We start from the raw sequence: 21,009 nt of genomic DNA, 5'->3' as shown, positions 1-21,009 counted from the left end.
ACTTGAAGAACAACGTTATACCATCATTCCTGTGCCCTTTTTAGCCAGCATTTAACATCGTATTCCTTTTAATTTTCCCTTCAGTAACTCCTTTTATTCTTTTTTACAATGTTAATTTTCTCCACGTTGTCACCTGGTTTTTCAGTGCTTGTCTTTTCAGTGTACTTTTATTGCTGTGTTCGCATGGCTGTGCTTGCTTTCTAATTTCCACACTAAATTTTAGAAAGTTCAAGACTTTTCAGAGGTAGCTTAATTTAGTGAATCTGCCTTTTCTTTTTAATGCATAGGGTTTTGGATTTTTCTTTGCTGTTGGTTATTTATTTATTTATTTTACAAAGTTTTATTTGTAATCAAGTAATCTCTTTTGACGAAATCGCCTTCACCTTTAGATCTTTTTGCTATTCTTTATGAAGGCGTTCTTTCCGGGTTTTAGGCTTACTGAATAGATTTTTAGAATTCTACACTTGGGACTCAATACATTTCTAGTTTGCCCTATATTATTGAGTTAAATTCAGTAATTTTATGTTGAATGTCCCTTGAGTGTGGACAGCTCATGTCATTTGTGGTCACCTTAGGCTTCCGGTGACTTTGAAACAAGCTAAATGAGACAACAAAACTTAGGAAGATCTACCTCAAATTGTATTCTTTACTTTGTAGATTAAGCTTTTCTGTTTGTTAGACAGGAATTATTATTTTAATGGTTTTGAATTTAAGTTTTTGATTTAGACTGTTTGGCCGGGTGTCCCTGAGAGGCTGTATTAAAGCACAGGCTTTCCCTCCTGTGTCCAAGAGTGTGGTGCCATCACCACCATCTTCATCACCAGACTGTGCTCAGGGGTGTTGTAAATACTTTTACCAGAGTGTGGTGCCATCCCTCTACCTCTACTTCCTGTTTCTCTTATTTAGATTATTACATCAGTATTGACATTCCAGTTCTGAAAATCAGACCGCCAGGTATCAGGTATGCCCACCAAGCCTTATTCACCATCAAGTTGCTTTTACTCAAAGTTCATCTTTTCTCCCATATCCTTTTCATTTTTGGATCAACACATAGGATATAACTTTTGAAAGACAATCACACTCTAAGCTTTCATTTTGGTTCTTTTGAAGTCTCAGTGCTTTCATGATTTTCTCCTGATTCTTCGTCTAAAGCTAGGCATTTCTAGAGCTGTGTTAGAAAGTGCAGGTACTTCAGGCCCACCCCTGTCCCTTTGACTCTTGTGGTCTGGAGGTCTGTGTTCCCGTCACCAAGGGCAGCCTGCACGTTAGCACTCTGTTCATGAGTAGCTTAGATTCTGAAACAACCAAAAGAAAAAATAACAGCTTTCCTTGGGGAAGAGATAGTTGGTTTTTTATTTAAGATTGAAGATCCTCTCATCTATCAGATTGAGAACTGATAAGAATAATCATTATTTAAATGCTGCAAAAATTTCTATGTAGACCTAAGAGAGGGTCCCAAAATTCAGTGATAGAAAAGTAAATTTTAAAACTGCTTTTTCATTTAACCATTAAAAGTTGTTTTGATATATCAAAATCAATGACAGTGTTTTTCTATAAAACAACCATTTCACTGTGTAGGATATAGTCAACTCTTGATATTTGGTATTGTTTTAGGGGCCATTATCCAGTTTGTGGATTGCCCAGACTCTGTTTTTCTTCTCCCACTTCTGTCTATGTGCTTTGAGAATAAAGGGAAGAGAGAAAGAAAAGACTCGAATTTGACAGTTTGGCCTCTGGTTGGCTTTTCTGGTGAGATGTTTGGCGGGGAAATATGTTGAAACCATAAGTTAAAATGACTTTATAATAGTTTCACGTGGTCTGTGCTCTGTCTACCTGCTGCAGCCATGAATAATTGAGTATTCTGGGTGGCTCATTGAAGACCAGGGACAGTGACTGACACCCTCACTTTTCTCTGGTATATTAGGTGCTTCTCCTAGGTTACCAGTGTGAATGGAATTACTAAGGTAGAGTCAGCACTGACACTGTGCTTGGAGGAGAGCGGGTAAAGGATGAGGAGAAGGGCCTTTGTACAGATTTAATTTTTATCTAGTTTCTTTCTCCTTGCTCTTGACATCTCTGTAATTATCTTACATTCTTTTAATGTTTTCCAGTGCCAAGTGGAAAATATAAAGATGGAAAGTGAAGAGCTTTAAAGACAGTGTTATGGGCTATAGCATGTCTCTGGTACCTGTAGCAGTGATTGTGCATGTAGGTAAATAGGAGAGATCGCAGTAAGAGTCTTAGAAGTAATTATAAGTCAGACAAGCTCATTTTACTGGAATTTAGTTCTTGAGCTAATTGGGCAGAGATTAAATTCCATGTTTGTATTTCCTATAAAGTCAGAAAATTTTGTCAGCATTTCTCTAGTTAAGGAACTTTGGATAATGTTGAATATTTTATGCTACTTGGTATGAGAAAATGAGGTTGAAGTGTGAATATTTTGGCCATTTCTGTGATCAGAGATTCAGATTCTGGTGCTACCAGTTACCAGTATTGTGAGCTTGAGCTCTTTCTTTATTTATTAAACGGAGTGCTGAGAGCAGTACCTATATCATACAATTGTTGAGATGTAAATGAGACAATATATGTAAAAATACTTAGTGCAGTGTCTGATAAATACTTAAGTTACCCATAAATATTAGACAGTGTTCTTCGTATAATTAATATTTAGGGACAGAAATATAAACTGCTATGTAAAGTAATTTTTTAAATTGTCATGAAGTCAAATCTATACAGCAATTGAGATTTTATTCCCGTTATTTAGACCCCTTTTAAGAATTTTTCTTTATTAAATTGATGGTAGTTGTCATTACTGAAACTAAGTGACTTGACAATCACTTTTTAAACGCATAAAAACAATTTCTCAACTAATGGTGAGGCTTTTTCAAATAAGTGATGTGTGTGGATAGTAGGCTTCTCCATTCCTCTCAGCTCACAAGATTACCATGTTTTTCAGACTACGAGACGCAGCTCCCCTCCCCCCTACCCCCCCCCCCCCATTTGTGAGGAATAATGGTTGTTAATGCTGCTGTTGGGTTCTGTTTACATTTACATTGGTGAAATATTTATGTTATTAAATATTTTACTACATTTTTTCCTTCAAAATTTTCCCCCTATTTTCTTCCCCTAAAACCTAGGTGCGTCTCTTGGTCAGAAAAATATGGCATTCTTTACAACTAGGGTACTTCTGTGCTCCACACATTGGCTGGTCTTTCTTAATTTCAGCACTCAGATAGCTACCTGCCCAGAGTAGTTTTGGGCTTTATTAGTCAAATAAGGGTTTGTTGTCGATATGACCAACACTACCAGTGACTAAGAAATGAGAGCAGCATTGTGCTTCCACAGAGGCAGTTGGTGTCACCTATCACCTTGATTGTGAGCAGACATCTTTAGCGAGCACCAGCACCATCGTTGCCTCTCCCTCAGCCTTGACCTGGCCCAGGAGGCCATAGCAGCAGTGAGAGAGTGGCTGGAGGCCAGGTTGCTGCTATGCCATGTTCCCACAATGTCAGCCTTTAGGGAGCAGAGACCCTCCCCCCCCCTTATTAGTACCTCTTGAGACTCTCAGAGAAGGCAGTTTCTACTTCCTAATTGCCCTCCATTTCTGCTCATAAATATAGAAATACATCTAATTCCATCACCCTTAACCCCACCTGCCCTCAACTGAACATGCTTTGTTCCCATTCCCAACATCACATGGGAGAGAAGCAGGAACCAGCATGGTGGGCCGTTTGGGGTGGAGAGACTTCTTCAGGTTCAGGAAGTTCTGAAGTGGATTGACTTAAAATGTATGAAAAAAAAATAATAAAATAAAATAATAAAAAAAATAAAAAAATAAAAAAAATAAAATAAGGAAAACACTGTTAGGTGTTAATGGGGACCGACAGCACAAAGCAGAAGATATTCATAAATTCATCAGTATTTGGCACTAGAGTGATCTTTTTTTCCTCTTTAATGAAAAAAAGTCAGTTTACCTGCCACAATTATGTATTGCTTAGGTTGATACCCATAAAGATAACATTCCTGAGACTCTATCACCTTAAAGAATAAGCATGCCAGGTGGGAAGACAGAAACCAGGGCAGCTAAAACTCAGTCCCGGATAATCCACAAACTAGGTCCTTCACAGGCAGATAATCAAGAGTTGACTGTATTTGTCAGTGTTTCTCACCCTGTGCATCAGATGCTAGGAGAGAGAGAGCTGTGTGCACATAGGAGAGCTGCCAGCACTAATGACCCAGTGAGAGGACCAGGGAGACAGTCTCTAGATTCTGGTAGTCTGCATGGTTCAGATACAGTGTTTCTGTTGTTGTGTTCTTTCATTTATAAGCTATCCATTTCTCCTAAAACATTTTGACAGTCTCATTAATAAGTTGCTATCTAAAGCATTAACATATAAAATAATGTAAACAAAGTACAAGTTTTAGAATGAAATTGTACCAAGTAATTTTTTAATATAACTATTTTTAAAATGCATAGTCTTATTAGAATGTTTCGTTTTACACTCACTCTATACCAGTGTATAGAATCTGAAGTGTAAAGTTTATTTCATAAATGAATTGTGGGCTTCTTAACTGCTAAGAAGACTGTTAAATAATTTGTTACTTTATCATGTGTCAACCTTAAGTATAGTATTACTTTATGCTTGTATTACACATCACAAATTTGAAACTGAACTATTGTATTTTAGTATGCTATAAAAGTCTCTTAAATTTAAATTTGTTAAATAACATAGAAAGCCTCTGTGTTGAAACAGGCCAGTGCCAGGTCACCGTATGGTGTTAACAGATCTGCTTAGGGTGTCTGGTTGGGGGGTGTCCTTGTTAACCATGAGAGTTGTAGTCAGATGTTGTGAGAACTTCGTAATGCAGTACTCTTACTCCATAGAGATCACTCTTTTCCATTTAAAGATTGAGAACCTAGACCCTCGAGGCATTCAACTGTCAGCTCTCTTCATGAGTGGCGTGGACATGGCCCTGTTTGCAAACGACGCGTGTGGCCAGCCCGTGCCCTGGGAGCACTGCTGTCCTTGGATGTATTTTGATGGGAAGCTCTTCCAGTCCAAGCTCCTGAAAGCAAGCCGGGAAAAGACCCCTCTCATCGACCTCTGTGATGGTCAGGTCAGTTGCAAGAATGCGGGCTTAGAGGTGGGGAGGAGCAGCTGGCTACCTTTAACCAGAGGGAAATATCACTCACTGGCTAACTGATCATCTTTCATACCAAATTTATAGTGACTTCATGTGGCAGGATACTGTTTTTAGATTGGGCCCAGTCATTGTTTGAATCAGTGTCAGTTCAGTGCTCACGTGAGCTGAGCTCTGGATACACAGTACACTTGATTCTCATTAATCACTGCCATATGTTCTATGAATTTGCTTCAAACATGGAATCAGCAGATAATGAGCCTTGCGTCTTAGCGGAAATACAGGGTTAGGTACCTACACTCCTCCAGTCACAATATCTTTGTCAGCTGATCAACATATAACCTTGTTTGTGTGTGTTTCTGAGTGAAGACGTCTTAAAGAATATATATTGTTAATTTGCTCACATTGAACTCAGGGCCAGCAGTGCTGTAACTCAGCCTGAACAAAGTTCAATCTAACGCACATATTTTCTCCATCACAGCCTGGCAATTAGGAACACAGACAGCCCTCAGCACTGCGCATGCAGCCATGTCAAACAGGAAAGTCCCCCACAAAACTTAAAACTGGCTCTAAGTAGACAGTGAATAGGATACTTGTTTAAAGTATAAAAGCTGAAGCAAAAGTCAGAGCCTTGCCTTCTTAAGTGTCCTCTGCTCTACACATGTCTACCAATTACCACAAGAATGCCACAGTATTGATTTCAGGGTTACAAATACATTTTAGCAAGTAGATGAATTCACGAATGGGGAGCTCGTGAATTTTGAGGATTGGCTGTACTTATTTAAGATCCTGGTTTAAAAATAAAGGGAAGTCAGTTATCAGGTTATTTTGTCTCATAGCCTGAAAGAGACTCAAATTGGCTTGAAGCCTTTAAACTGTAAACTACAAAACATGCAATCTCTAGGACTGATTTATTATGGAGTAAGCAGATTTTCAGATTCTCTGATTAAAGACTTGTTATTAAAAGACTTCCAGTTGAATATTTTGGACATTAGATGAGCTTTGTTCAGGCTGAGTTATAGTGCTGCTATTCCTAAGTTCAGTGGAGTTTGACACACACAAGTTGTATAATCTACATTTGTACAGGTTATATTGTTTTTCATAATGTAATTAATATAAAATGACAGAATAGTCATCTCATGGGCAGTCTCACAGAGAGGTCCGGTCTCATCCTGAAGAGAGAGCTCTAGGAAGCATCTATTACTCTGTGCCTCAGTTTGCTTTCTACAAAATGCAGTGAATACCTGACCTAATGCTAAATCATTAGGAAAGTAAACTTCACAGATGTAAACTAGGCATCATCTACACTGTGGTGCATGAATAGAAGGCAGCTATGCTCACCACTACACCAACGCTTCATGAATGGAAAGAAGGAAAACTGTGGGTGGGATCTGTCTTGACTTAGCCATTGGTTTTGAGAACCAAATTCACAACTTCAGTAATAACTTTAGAATAAATGGTTCTCACCTGAAGATACACTCAGACAGTAGGAATTCATGTTTGTTTATGAGATTAAGAGGTACCTTAGTTTTTTTGCATTTTTGTTCATGGGGTCATGTTTGCATTCTGTAAACAGGTACTGCTGAGCAGACTGTTCCTGTTTACAAATAAGTAACTAGACATACCACAGCAACCCATGTGTCATTTCTTTCCTCTTCATTCTAATTCAACAGAGACCTTGTGAATCAGGTTTTCACATGCTGGTGCTTGATTTGCAGGCCGAGCAAGCTGCCAAGGTAGAAAAGATGCGGCAGAGCATCCTGGAAGGGCTGAACTTCTCCCGGCAGAGCCTCCCGCTCCCCTTCCCACCGCCCTCAGCACTGCCTTTCTACCCAACTTCTGTGTACCCAAGGCACTTCGGGCCTGTACCCCCAGCTCAGGGCCGAGGGCGGGGCTTTGCAGGTGAGTATGCCCACCGCAAGTAGGGCCTTGCTGGTGTGGGACGATAGATATACATGCAGGCCTTAGTAGGCCATGTCTTGCCACACTGAGACTTTGTAATTAACTGTCAGGTTTAGTTATGAAAGGGGCAAATTGAGTCCAGAAGAGGTTCTGGGAAAGGGGGAAAGGGAGCTGCAGAAGCTGTGGCAGAGATGAGGTTTTAAAAATCAGTCAATATCACTGGGAATTCTGTTCACGCTTATGATTTAAGGATTCTCACGTGAGGTTCAGGGAGCCTTCCTCTACTAAGGCCACCTCCCAGACACTGACTGGGCCACATGATAGTCCCAGGTTGCAGGAGGCTCTTTCAGTATCATTGGATCTGTGTTCTGGTGTTGACAAGAGAGGCTGGAAAACCCTTCCCTGGCAGTTGGTGGTGTAAGAACAAAAACTGGAGGACACGGGGATCACTCTGCCTGAAAGCCCACCTGGGGGGGCTCTTCCCTGAACCTGGTTCCTCATGGCTTCTCCCATCTCTTTCCTCCCGGGTCCCACAGGAGTCTGTGGCTTTGGAGGCCCCTATGGGGAAACTGTAGCGACAGGCGCTTACCGTGCCTTCCGTGTGGCGACGGCAGCAGGACACTGTGGAGCCTTCTCAGGCAGTGACGGCAGCAGGACTAGCAAGTCGCAGGGCGGTAATTATGCCATGCCTCCTCCTAGAGCTTCTGCCTGCCAGCAGCTTCCCTGTTCCTCTGGCTCCTTTCTCCTTTTCTGTCCTGACTCCAGCAGCACATTCTTTCCATGGGGCCCCTGCCCTGGCATTTGTTTCTGCTCCTATCTTCCCAGCCCGTCTGCCCTCAGGTCTCTGCAGCAGCTTTGCTGTGGGCCATCTCTGCCTTACTTCTAGGCTATCCCATGTTCATACACAGCCTTTCTTGTGTACCCGGCTCCCTAACTATCACCTCCTATGATAGAACCAGCTGCCTATTAACATCCAGTGATGTCTCTTTCCTACCTTATTCCCCAAACATCCTTCTCTTGGTAAAGAGGATTTTACCTGTATAAAAGATTCTAAGGCTGCAGTAGAATTCCTGGCATAAAAACTCACCACAATTTGAAAATTTTAAAAGAAACAGCTGATACTAGATATATAAATCAGTTAGTTTATTTTAAATTCCCATGGCTTCTCTTCTCATTTGTATTAGGCTTAAAAGGGAGAAAAAAGTCTAATGTTTAGTTTTGAAATAATGTCTTATGATTTTGCTGTAATTTGAAGCCTCTGACTTGTGGCTTTGTCACAAATCCTGCATTTTGGGGCCGCAGATTTAAATGTGGCCATCAAGTCTACATTACAGGGTTATTCAAGTACATTTTTAAGTAACCTTGAGGATAGCAGTCCTTTCTTAACCAGGAATGCTTTTCCAGCTCAGTTCCAGAGGCTTGCAACAGAAATCTTATGTAGCAGTTAGACTCTCACAGATGAATGCAGCCCCTCTGTGGCCACAGGAGCGTTTATCCCCTCCCCACTTGACTTGCATGCCCCTCTCTTGCCTCCCCAGGGCTCTCCCAGCTGTTGGGTGCTTTTTTCTTCCTGTCCCTATGTCATTTGGTGCACAGTGAGGTATGCTATATGCTTGCAGCCCCAACCTAAGAACTCATGGTAGCCTGCAGTTGGGATAAAACATGGGGATGGGGGAGAATCTTAAGGTGAAATGACAAGAGGAACCTGCTTCCTAACTTCCCCTAAATTGTGTTGAACTCAAATCTGTGCTGTCCAGCATACTAGCCAGTGGCCACATGTGGCCCTCAAGCACTTTAACTATAACTCATCCAACCTGAGCTATGTCCTAAATGAAAAATACACTTTGATTTTAAAGACATAATAGAGGGGGGGAAATGCAAAATATCTCATTAATAGTTTTTTATATTGATTACATGTTGAAATAATATTTTGGATATATTGAGTTAAATAAAGTAGGTGCTATTAATACTTACTTCATATGTTTCTTTGTATTTTTGTAATGTGGCTACTAGGAAATATAAGGCTTATCCCAGATTTTATTGGACAGCACTAAATTTCGCTACTAAATCATTATGGCTAACAACGGGACGATGAGAGTTTATTACAGTACATTCCATCTTCCAGAAAACAAGATGCTTGAAGTTCTGTTTTGTTGTATTTTTATCAGAAATTTTACTGAGAGTTAACAGAGAATTTTCTTGGGTAAACATGTCAGAAAACCTTAGAATATGCAGGCTACTGATAATTAATAGAAGTTGGTACGTACAGAAGTTGGTGCATACAGTTAGAATCTCCTTATGTGACCCAGCATAAGGGGATTCTAATTTAACAGTACAGTGAGAAATAATAGGCTCTGTTTACTGATTAATTTCCATAATGTTTGGTGAAGGCATTAAACTTGGAAGTAATTATCCTAACAGAAAATAACATATACAAGCCATCTGTACCAAGGACAGTACATGATGGAATGTATTTCTTGCATACTTTGTAGTTGTAACCTATTTCAGTTGTCATGGGTTATTTGAGTAGTCACCACATTTGTCTTGCTTTCAGGTGTATTTTTAACAACAGTTAAAACCATTAAAATCAAATAATGTGCACATAGGTACTCCACGTAATTAACAAGTCATCACAAAGCAAGAGAAAGGGCTTCATAGGAAATATAAACCATAATTGAAAAGAAAATGCTTGCCTGTTTCTCTTTGCCATTTTTAAATCTGGGATTGGGATAGTAAGGTTTTTTGTTTTTTTGTTTTTTTGCTCTATTTTTCATGTAGGAATCCAACCTATGCCTTCTCAGGGAGGGAAGTTAGAAATAGCTGGCACTGTAGTCGGCCACTGGGCTGGGAGCAGACGGGGCCGTGGGGGCCGTGGGCCTTTTCCCCTACAAGTCGTTTCTGTCGGAGGACCAGCAAGAGGGTAAGTGCTGACAATGAAAATATATTTATATAAGTTTAAAAATGGCCTCTTGCTTTTTTTCAGTTATGAGTTTATTAGAAACATTTGTATATCATTAAATACACTCTTCATAATATTCTCACTAGTTGCATAGGATTGCATTATATGTACTGTTATATAATTATTTAAATCATTAAATAATTATCCACACATTATTCAGTTAACCAATTTTTAATATTTTAAACAGCATTTTTGAAGTGTATTTTTCAAATTACATGTGCTGGATATGGACCAAAAAAAATAAGATTGACCCCTTGGAATCCATCTTTGGCATGTCCATGATTTAATAAACTCATTGCTTCCTATAGCATAAGATTAAATACTAGATCCATTTGATATTATTTTATTTTTTGTTTTTATCAATCTTGGGGGGCCAGGGAGAGAGAAACAACATCAGTTTGTTGTTCCACTTGTTGATGTATTCATTGGTTGATTTTTGGTGTCCTGACCAGATATTGAACCCACAACCTTGGTGTATCGGGATGATGCTCTAACCAACTGAGCTGTCCAGCCTGGGCCCATTTGTTGTTATTTTAAATACATTAAATGCTGTTTAAAACAGATTTAAATCTTTCTGCTTTTGTCCTCTTTTATTCACTCAGGCGTCCAAGAGGAGTTATTTCCACCCCAGTGATCAGAACATTTGGAAGAGGTGGGAGGTACTATGGCAGAGGTTATAAAAACCAGGGTGCGATTCAGGTAATAACACAACATAATGCTGGTGCTGGTTCACTCCCTAGTGTCTCATCTTCCAGGCTAGTGTTTTCATTCCAGACAGGGATGTTGTTGGGATGTGTTTGTGGAACATCTAACTTGATAGTGGCATGTGGTGCTCACCAGCTGTAAAGTCCCTTGACTGATATCATGTCCATGAGGTTTGTGCTCATGTTCACAGCTGCTTGTAGGAATTTACTGAGAATAACCAAGTGCCATTAATGTCGTTTATATTAAAAACATTATTAGTAAATAACATTTAGGATTTAAAAGGAAAATCGTGACTTTTAGTGCTGGGACAGTATGTTTCTCTTTGTCCTGGACCATGTTGACTAACTTCTCCCAGAAACAATCAGCCAAAGAGGAAAGAAGTCATTTGCCTGTCTTCAGAAAAGAGCTAGAACTTTTCTTCCACTTTGGAATGACCTTTTTAAAACATCTGTACACTCAGCTGTAACACTGTAATATATTGTCTTACTTTTTGAATTACGATATTTAACCAGAGTGTACAGTTTATTTCAGTGCCATTCACATACATATTAAGAGAAGTGTACTCTTACAACTCATATTAATAACCCATTTTTCGAAAACTTAATTGGCCAAGAGAAGATAAAACCGTCTTTACCAGGTGATTTTAGCATCTTGGTAACTTGTTTTAATGAATTACATCAAACATTGAGTACAAAGGCAGTCCCTTCCCTGAAAGTAGGGCACAGGCCACCCTTCTTTGCAGCACAGCATCCAACAAAGGGAGGAACATGGCTAAATGTGCCCCGGATTCCCCCAGCCCCACGCTGACCTTCCTCTGCCTTCACAGAGATACATTTTGAGCCAAAGGCACTCTTAGCCACTCAACAGATTTAGGAGAGGGAGTCACAACCTTACTGTGGCTCCAGCCCAGAGCCCTTCCTATAAAAATGGTCCTCATGGTGTATTACTGTGCAGGGCTATCAAACTCGTTTTCACCGGGGGCCACATCATACTTGTGGTTGCCTTCAAAGGGTGGAATATAATTTTAGGACTATATAAATGCAACTACTCCTTAACTAGGGGCAAGAAGCTCAGCGCTGCCGCAGGGTAGAAACAAGATGTGGGGCCAGATAAAACAGGCTGGAGGGCTGGATTTGGCCCAAGGGCCTTGTGTTTGCCACCTGTGCTGTAGTGAATAATGGGGCATTTCCTGAGTTAGTAGTAGTAGGGAATATGTGTCCCCATATTGCTTAAAAACATCAATGTAAAATACATATACCAAAAACCACACAAAACAGATGTGTAGCTTAATTAGTTATAAGGCAAATACCCATATGCCACTACCACATGATGAGTAACATCACCAGCCATACCAAGAGCCACTCCCTCCGTATCCCAACACCTCCCTCTTCCCTCTGCCCAAAATAACCATGACCCAGAATTGATGCTGTTTTCAGTTGTCTTGTCCTCTCTGTGGTTTTATCATTCAGGTGTGTTGTCCCTAGACGTGGTAGAGTTTTGTTCATTTTCTTTTAGTTTGCTATGTCATTAGTTTGCTCCCTTTCTTGTCCTTTATTTGTTAAAGAACCTCCCACACATTTCATGACAGACTTCTGGATTCTGCTGAGTACACACTCACGGTGCTGTTCCCACACTCACGTGTGGCTCTGCTTATGTCTTTTGCACGCTGGTAGCTGGATCTGGGTGCTCCCTTCTTACTGGGTTTGTCCCTGTGGCTAGACTTCTTACCTGTGTGCTTTCATGTCTACTTGTCTATTTTTATGTGTTGGGCCCATTGGTGCCTCGATGACTAGACCCATTCATTCATTAGGGATTGCAGAATGAAGATGTTCTTAACCCATCATTTCCTTTTTCTTTATTTCTTAGGGCATTTTTTATAAATAGATGCTTCCCATTGCCTCCTGTTTGGTGTCCAAGTATCACAGCCCTTACAGGAAAGGAAAGGTCTGCATGCAGTGCTGAAGTCTCACCTTGCTCATTCTAGGCTGCTGGGCCTTTTCACTATGACCTCAGGTCCTCTATAGCTTTCTCTCTAGGGTGTCACCCAGCCCAGCAGACCTGCAACAGCCACTTCTCTTAGTTTCTTGGTTTCTTCAGTGGGAAACAGCTTTTCAAGACCATAGACTAGGCATCGATGCACTTTAACTACTATGGGGTTAGGGGTTAGTCACTGTTCCTAGTTCTCTGTGTACACACAGCTCCGTATTTCATACATGAAAATGCTTTTTACTACATATATATTTTTAAGATAGAATCCTCATGAATTCTACCAGTGTTTTCAATTCATACTGAGGACTATGGTGCTTTCACTTGATTTCTTCATTGTTATGCCTGTCCTTTCTTCCACACCAAGTCACACCTTCTGGGCTTTTCCTATGGACAGAGCTAGAGGGGAAGAAGGTATGCATATGCACATTGTATATGCTGGGTGCAGAAATGTATACACTTAACGCTACTGCCTTTTTCTTTTCAGTGGAAAACCTCAAGAGTTTATGTTGACTCTTTCAATTCAAATTTAGAACTTCAGAAATCTTACTTAACCTTTACTGTTTAAATCTGTATAACCTCCCATCCTGAGAATCTTGGTTCCTAAGAACTTAGGGGATGATTAACTTGGAATGTACCATAATTCATATTTACTTTATCCCATATTGCACACACAGGCAGCTCAGAACAGTTAATACTGCTGTCACCAGCACCATCACTAAGAACAGGTAAAATGTTGGCATATGCTTCCCCACTCCCGCCATCTTGAATTTAAAAAAAAAAAATAGCTGTGCTGTTACCATCTGCATGATTTGAGCATATAGGAGTGACCCGCTTTACACTCCTTTAGCCTATTCTGTCCAGGTTCTGTACGTCTCTGCTCCACCAGCCTGTGTCTACAGACCCATTTTATTCCTCTGAGGCTTTTTCTTTAGTATATTCTTCAGGGAGGACTTAGGGAAAAAATACTCAATTTGAAAGGGGTTATCTTCCTAACTAAGGCATACCTTGTAGATATTGTGTGTTTATTTCCAGACCACTGCAATAAAGTAAGTACCTCAATAAAGAGAGTTGTAATCTTTTTTGCTCATGGAGGGTCTTGCCTTTGATTTCTGAAATTGTAACATCTGTGAAGCACAATAAAGCGGGGAGTAATAAAGCAAGGTATATCTGTACTTGAAAACATTGACTCACATCTCTTCCCTAAGTGTCTTATATCTGTGATATCATTTTTTTCTCTCATAAAGCTTTGCTGTCAAAGGCTGATAATAGTCTAATTGTCTCCCTGGCTGGTGTGGCTCAGTGGATTGAGTGCCAGCCTGCGGACGAAAGGGTCACTGGTTCAATTCCCACTCGGGGCATATGCTTGGGTTGTGGGCCAAGTGTCCACTATGAGGCGAGTGAGAGGCAACTTGCTGTTTCTCTCTTTTTTCCCTCCCTTCCTCTCTCTCTAAGAATAAATAGATAGATAGATAGATAGATAGATAATTTTTTTAAGTGGGCTATGCTGGTCTGCATGTAGAGAACTTGAAAAAAAATGATCTAATTGTTTTTCCCTCTGAAGTCATTTGCTGTTTTGGCTTAAATGTCCAAATTGTTTTTTGTTTTTCTGTCAAAGTTTAGTGATACACCTTGCTACTGGTTGCTCTGGGTCAGTGCTCTTTCAAACACAATTTTAAATCTTGTTTTACATCAGAAAGTTTTCTTGAATTTACTAGTTTTTCATTTCTGTTCTTTTTCCTTGCTTGTTTTAATCTCTGGTGCCTCTGTTGTCCTTGTCCTTCAGGGTTTCTCTTCAGTATTTGTCATACTCTTGATTTCTTTTATCTTTCCCTTTCTTTTTTTGAAATATAACTCACATACCATACAATTCACTTGTTTATGGTATGTACTTCTTGTCCTGGCTGGTGTGGCTCAGTGGATTGAGTGCTAGCCTGCAAACTAAAGGGTCGCTGGTTCAATTCCCAATCTAGGGCACATGCCTGGATTGTAGGCCAAGTCCCCAATAGGGGCACACGAGAGGCAACCACACATTGATGTTTTCCTCCCTTTCTTCCTCCATCCCCTCTAAAAATAAATAAAATCTTAAAAAATAAATAAAGTATACAATTCTCAAGGTCATGCAGTAGTTACCACTAATTCCAAAACATTCGTCACTCCGAGAAGAAACCACATACTTAGGAGCAGTCACTACCCCTGTACTACCCTACCCCAGCCCTAAAACTACGTATTTGCTTTGTGTCTTGGTGGACTTGGCTGTCTTTACCTTTCATTTAAATAAATACATGTGTGGCATGTACTAATACTTTATTCCTTTTAATTGTTGAGTAATGTTCTACTGTGGAACATTTGTATCCATTGGTTGATAGACATTTAGGTTGTTTTTATTTGGGAGCTATTATGAATAATGCTGCTATGAACATATATGTACAATTTTGTTTTTTTTTCACCAGTTTTTTTGAGATGTAATAAACATAATGTTAAATTAGTTTCAGATATATAACATGATTCAATATTTGTATATTTGCAAAATGATCACCACATTGAGTCTAGTTAGAATCCATCACCTTACATAATTTTAAAAAAGTCTCTCTTTTTGTGACGAGGACTTTTAAGATCTTCTCTGTCATACACAACCTTCAAGTACACGGGGTAGTGCAAAAGTAGATTTATAGCTCATATGGAAAGAAATACAAAAATTAATAAATACCAAGAAAAAACTGTTTCATATACAACTATAAACCTACTTTTGCCCCACCCTGCACAATAGAGTATTGTTAACTATAATCATTATGTGCAAGTGTTTGTGTAGACACATGTTTTCAGGTCTCTTGGGTATATAGATGGGAGTGAATTATCATGAGGTAATTCAGTTTAATTAATTAAGGAACCACCAAACTTTTTCCAAAGTGGCTGCACCATTTTCCATTCCTGCCAACAATGCTGAGGGTTCTGATTCCTCTGCATTCTCACTAACATTTTTTGTTATTTTGTCTTTGATTTTAACCATCCCAGTAGGTATGAAGTAGTATCAAATATAGTTTTGATTTGCATTTGCCTATCTTTGATTCTTTCTGATTGTAAAAATTTTCTTCCTTTTCACTTTATTTAGGTATTACAATATTTATTTGGTGTGTTTCTCCTAGCTTAGTCTTCAGTTTTGGAATAATCTTTTTATTTTGAATTCTTTTCTAAGATTTTCACCTCACTTCCTTGCTTTTCTTGGTTTCATCTGTGTATTTCCTGTCCTGTCACAGCCCATTTTGAAATCAGAGGAGCAGTGTTGGGATTTTATGGACATGCCTTTGAAATATTTCATTGCCCGTAAGGCTGTTCTTTCATTCCTTACTTTCCTAGAATGGTATCACATGTAGTTCTACCTTGGTACTTTCTCTTGCTCATTTTTAGGTGACAGTAGTCTTTCTGAATCTTGAGGACAGATAATGAAGGGTAGCTTGTCTCCTGAGAGTGTCTTGTCTCCTGTCTCCATTGTTGCCATCCTGGTGGGGCTAGTTCTAAGAGTATGTGTGCAGAAGAGGCAGTGCTGCCCTGTGCTTGTGGTCAGTCACTTGGTGGGGGGACACCTCAGTGGCCAAGGCTTACTGGAAGAATTGGCTTTAGAGAGAGAGGTACAAGCTGACTTTCCTTTTCATTACTTTTACATCCTCCATGCATACCTCCCCCGCCCCCCTGCAGAGTGTGACTGTGGGTAGGTTCCCTAATAAATGGGGCCCTTGACCTAGTTCCTGCAGTAGGCACCTGTGAGGAGGCCACCATGTCACCACTGCCAGTACTGTATGCTGCAGGTGTTTGTTTAGTCCAGTGAGTGGACTGTTTCCTGAGAGAGCATGGGCTTTGAGGTTTGAAAGCATGTACTTGATATCTTCAGTATTATTTTTTGCCCCTTCTTGGCCGTCCTATATTTTATTCTTCCTATATTTTTATATTATTTATTTAAAGGTTCCAAGAAAATTACAGTAGTACAGACTTCTGAAAAAGTTTACATTAAAGTTTCTGAACTCTAAGATTGAAAACTAAAATGAGAAGACAGTGTGGGACACGGAGCCCAGAGGGGTACATGGTAGCCACTGGTATAGGAGAAGACGTCCCTAAGGCGAGGTTGATGGACACTTTCAGCCCCACTTTGGGCTGAGCAGATGGCCTTTATTTTCAACCAAGCAAACACCCTGATTCCCCGAGTAGCAAGAACTAGAAGGCACTAGGTGCATCGCCATCTTTTGTTGAAGGGGATGGGATGTGGAACTGGAAGATCTGTAAGCAGCGTACCTGTTCTAGGCCTCAGTTTCCTCATCTTCCAAGTGACTATTTGAAAGTAAAGACCATTAATGTTTTCTTCAGCAATAAGTCAGTCTCTGACAGTGGTTCTCAGCCCTGGCAATGTCACTCATAGGGGACACTAGATTGTTTGGAGACATGGTTGATTGTCACAGCTTAGACTGCAACTGCTCCTGCTTTCTATGAGCAGAGGCCAGTGATGCTTATAACCACCCTACAGTGTACCAGATGGTCCATGACAGAATTATGAGGTCTAAAAACTTGGCATCAGGTTGAGAAACCATGGTCTAAGAAGATGTAAGCAACTGACATATCTTAGTCATTCTCTACAGATCCTTACAGAGAGGCCTTGTCTTTTCAGGAAATGTGCTGAATCAGTCTCAATGTTCATTTTTTCCAGAGAATTGTTTTTAAATCTGTTAGGAGGAGGGACAGACCCATTCAGAAGAGATAAACCACAAATATGTTGCAATTATCAGTGCAGACTTGTTTCTTTCTGAAGTTACCCAGCAATAATTGCTTCATCTTTTCATTTCCTAGTAGAAATGGGCATCCTGCTGCCTGTTACCGGCAGATGTGCCAGTTGTTGGTTGTATGGGGGACAGGCATAGTCTGAAACTTCAGAGTAGATTTAAGGGGTGTTTGTTACAATACTTTAAATGGCTTGATGCTATACAAAAGGATTACTTAGGACTCTTCAAGTGGGGATCTCCTTCATCACTCATCATCACGACATTAACTACAGAGAAGTTGAGAGAAGTGGACACAGAAGGAAACCACTGAAACAGAAAAAGCTTCTGCCCGATGAAGGTCAATCAGAAGCAAAGACAGAGTGTGTTATTGCATGCATAGAGAATGTATATATAGAGTATATAGAGTATATAGATTCTCTATGCATAGGATAGAGAGTATATAATAGAATGTGTAGAGTGTATGTAGACTTATAATGTGTATGGAGTATGTATAGAGAGTACATGCACTGTTTTATATTCTATTCTTGAATGTGTAGCGGGTACCATCAAACCTCAGTTAGCGCCCCTTCTTTCCCACTGTTTATCAAAAGCTGCCCTATCACTTGTAATTCATTTTAAACAGGGCAAGCCTCCTTATGCTGCTTCAGCAGAAGAAGTGGCCAAAGAACTGAAGTCGAGATCCGGGGAATCCAAGTCCTCCGCCGTGTCTTCAGATGGGTCTCTGGCTGAAAATGGAGCAGTGGCTGAGAAGCTGGCTTCCCAGATGAATGGGAGTGCAGGCGATGCCAGGGTCCCCAGCCACTCGGAAAGTGCCTTGAACAATGACTCTAAGACGTGCAATACAAATCCTCACTTAAATGCACTAAGCACAGACAGTGCTTGCCGTGGAGCTGATGCTCTGGAGGCAGCTGTCTTAAAGCAAGAAGAATAAACTTATTTTTTATAGAGGGTGAAGGATGCTGGAAGGGTAAGGATTTAGGAATATCTGGAGAGAAAGAGAGCCTACAGTTATGTACATTTTTTCCTTTCCGTAAGAGAAAAATGAGGACTTTGGAAATTCGGATCCCTCTTTGATATCAGAGATTTAAAAAACACATTTTTAGTTTTAACCAGTTGTAGTCAAAATGCTACAATAAAACAAAAAGAAAATGAAGAGCATTTGACTCCCACACTTAAAATGAAGTACACACAGTTTAAACTGGTTACGACAAAAGCCTATAGTTGTGTTTCTTGAACTATAAAGAAAACAAATTTTGGCAGTCTTTATATATAGCTTAAAATATCATTTTTAGCATTTGGCACCATATGTATGCCATTATCTTTGATTTTGCATTACTGTTCACAAGAAAGCTTTGTTTAAGGCTTTGATTTTATGATTATGAAAGAAATAAGGCACAACCACAGTTTTTTTTCTTACTTAAATTTCATCACTGTTGATGTGGTTCTTTTGTGTTAAAAGAAAAAGTGCAACTATCAAAACAAAAAAATTATAGAGTAATATTGCCGTTCTGCTGATTTTCAATATACAGTACATCATACATATTTTACAAGCAAGTTAAATGGAGATAAAGTTGAAATCATAGAAGATGCAAATGACCTTTCAAAATCAACACAATGTGTTCTGAAACTTTTTGTGACTTAAATACCATGCATCTGTGATCAATGAACTATGTGGTTTTGAATCGAACGTAGACCATTAGTGCTACTACTTGAGCTAAACTTCTGCATGGTTCATAATTTTTAAAGTGTGTAGTTAATATTATGCATGTTATTGTCCTTTCTTCCATTCTTACCAGTATGTGCCCATTTGCAAACAAAAATGCTAATAATCAGTAATAGTCCTATAAAAGATGTTAACTCTGTTTAGTCATTGACTGATCTTGCTCTAACCTTAAAATTTTGTGATTATTGACCTCTGTTGCATTTATTCTAAAAAATCCCCAAAATTATCTAGCTGTTTCGAATATCAACATTACCCTGGTGTACTCACTGCTGTATGCATTATTGTTCTTTGTTGCTGTTTTTATGCCTTCATATTAGCAAAATATGAAATTCTGTGAAAAACAAAAAAAATCCCTTTGATCTTAAAAAAAAAAAAACCCTTCTGTAGCAGGAATCAAATTGCTTGTTCTTGAGAACTTTTCCCATCAAGAATTTAGTAGAAGCAGGTATACTTATATCATTTTGATGTTTTTGTTAATGTTTCCAAACAATGTACTTTGAAATCAGAATCACTTCTTATTCGTTTTCATATAATTCTCCTGATGCTCTTCATCACACATTAGTGATCAGAAATGAGATGTAATTCCCCATCCCTGCCCGCAAGACCTGAGTAGGATCTTACTGTAAGTTGAAGGGAGTTTTGCCCTAACTCATGGATTGTGCAAGAATGAACTGCTGTTGGGTTTGACTGATTGTAGATGGGTTGTGGTGTGGTGTATTGAAGGCTATTGAATGCAACTTACAATGCTTAATAAAAATCTTTATTCTTTTAGTATAAAGTATGGTGTGGCTTTTAAATTCCTTGTATTTTACTGGGATTTAATTCAAATTTAAACAGCTACTTAAGAGTTGGTTGAATAAACAAGATTTATAAATATTTTGTCCCTTGCAAATAATTCCAGGTTTCCAGCTCTAAAGGAACTTACATACATGGTTAATATGAAAATTATTTTGATGTCTGAATTTCATAGTTACAAAAAAGACATTCTCTCTGATACAGTAGGTATAGAAATTTTTTATTAAAAAAAGCCCAAGGAAGAAATAAATTTGATCTTAATTAAACCACTTTTTTAAAAATTAGCCAAATCCATATTCGGATTTGTCTATTTTTCACCTAATATCCCTTTTTGTTCTGGGATCCACTACATTTAGTTGTCATGTCTCTTCAGACTTCTCTTGTCTGTGGCAGCTTCTCCAACTTCCCTTGTTTTTGACAACCTTTACAGTTTTGAGGAGTGCTGATAAAGTATTTTGTTGACTGTCCCTCAACTGGAATTGGTCTGATGATTTGCTCATGAGTCATCTGGGGTACATATAGTTAACATGACTTATAACTGTTGATTGACCTTGGTCATCTGGTTGTGTTGATCAGGTTTCTTCACTGTAAAATTGCCTCCATCCCTTTCTATCTGCTTTTTAGAAGTGAGTCACTCTACACAACCCACACTAGAAGTGGGGAGCCATGCTTAAGTATTTACATGAATTCTTTGGAGTTATTGTACATGGCAGATTTGTCTTCTCCCCCATTTCAATGTACATGTTTTACATCAGGGAGTTCTGAGTGCTTAGCACAAGACGGTAACAGTAGATACTGAACATGTTTTTACTGGTTCCTGTTCTGAGAATCCACTGTACATCTCTCGTGTACAACCTCAATAATGGTGCTAAAATAGGAAATGCTACGTTAAGAGCACTAGTTTGGATGTTTTAGCTCATTTAATCCTTCCAACGGTACTACCAGAACGACACTATCATCACCATCAGAGACGCTTCTTTACCTCATCTGCGGTGGCACAGCTAGAAAGTGGTAGAGGCAGCCCTAAG

At 39.3% G+C, this 21,009-nt stretch overlaps 1 protein-coding gene across 2 annotated transcripts in view; it reads left to right on the top strand.

The window, feature by feature from the left end:
- The window catches only part of FAM120A (family with sequence similarity 120A), a 130,589-nt gene extending 110,625 nt beyond the window's left edge, over positions 1 to 19,964 (top strand). The window contains exons 13-18 of one of the 2 annotated variants that reach the window (XM_045839781.1): positions 4,909 to 5,118; positions 6,861 to 7,044; positions 7,581 to 7,718; positions 9,823 to 9,964; positions 10,606 to 10,702; positions 18,086 to 19,964. In XM_045839781.1, coding sequence (XP_045695737.1) covers positions 4,909 to 5,118; positions 6,861 to 7,044; positions 7,581 to 7,718; positions 9,823 to 9,964; positions 10,606 to 10,702; positions 18,086 to 18,394 — 1,080 coding nt within the window. In that variant the 3' untranslated portion in view covers positions 18,395 to 19,964. The remainder of the gene's footprint in view (positions 1 to 4,908; positions 5,119 to 6,860; positions 7,045 to 7,580; positions 7,719 to 9,822; positions 9,965 to 10,605; positions 10,703 to 18,085) is intronic. The other variant, XM_045839782.1, reaches the window with a different exon arrangement.
- Positions 19,965 to 21,009: the final 1,045 nt, after the last annotated feature.

This window comes from Phyllostomus hastatus, unplaced genomic scaffold, assembly GCF_019186645.2.
Source record: "Phyllostomus hastatus isolate PE091 unplaced genomic scaffold, TTU_PhHast_1.1 phas_contig_312, whole genome shotgun sequence".
Classification (NCBI taxonomy): domain Eukaryota; kingdom Metazoa; phylum Chordata; class Mammalia; order Chiroptera; family Phyllostomidae; genus Phyllostomus; species Phyllostomus hastatus.
The sequence above is the reverse complement of the archived record's forward strand: the minus strand, read 5'-3'. Positions and strand labels throughout refer to the sequence as shown.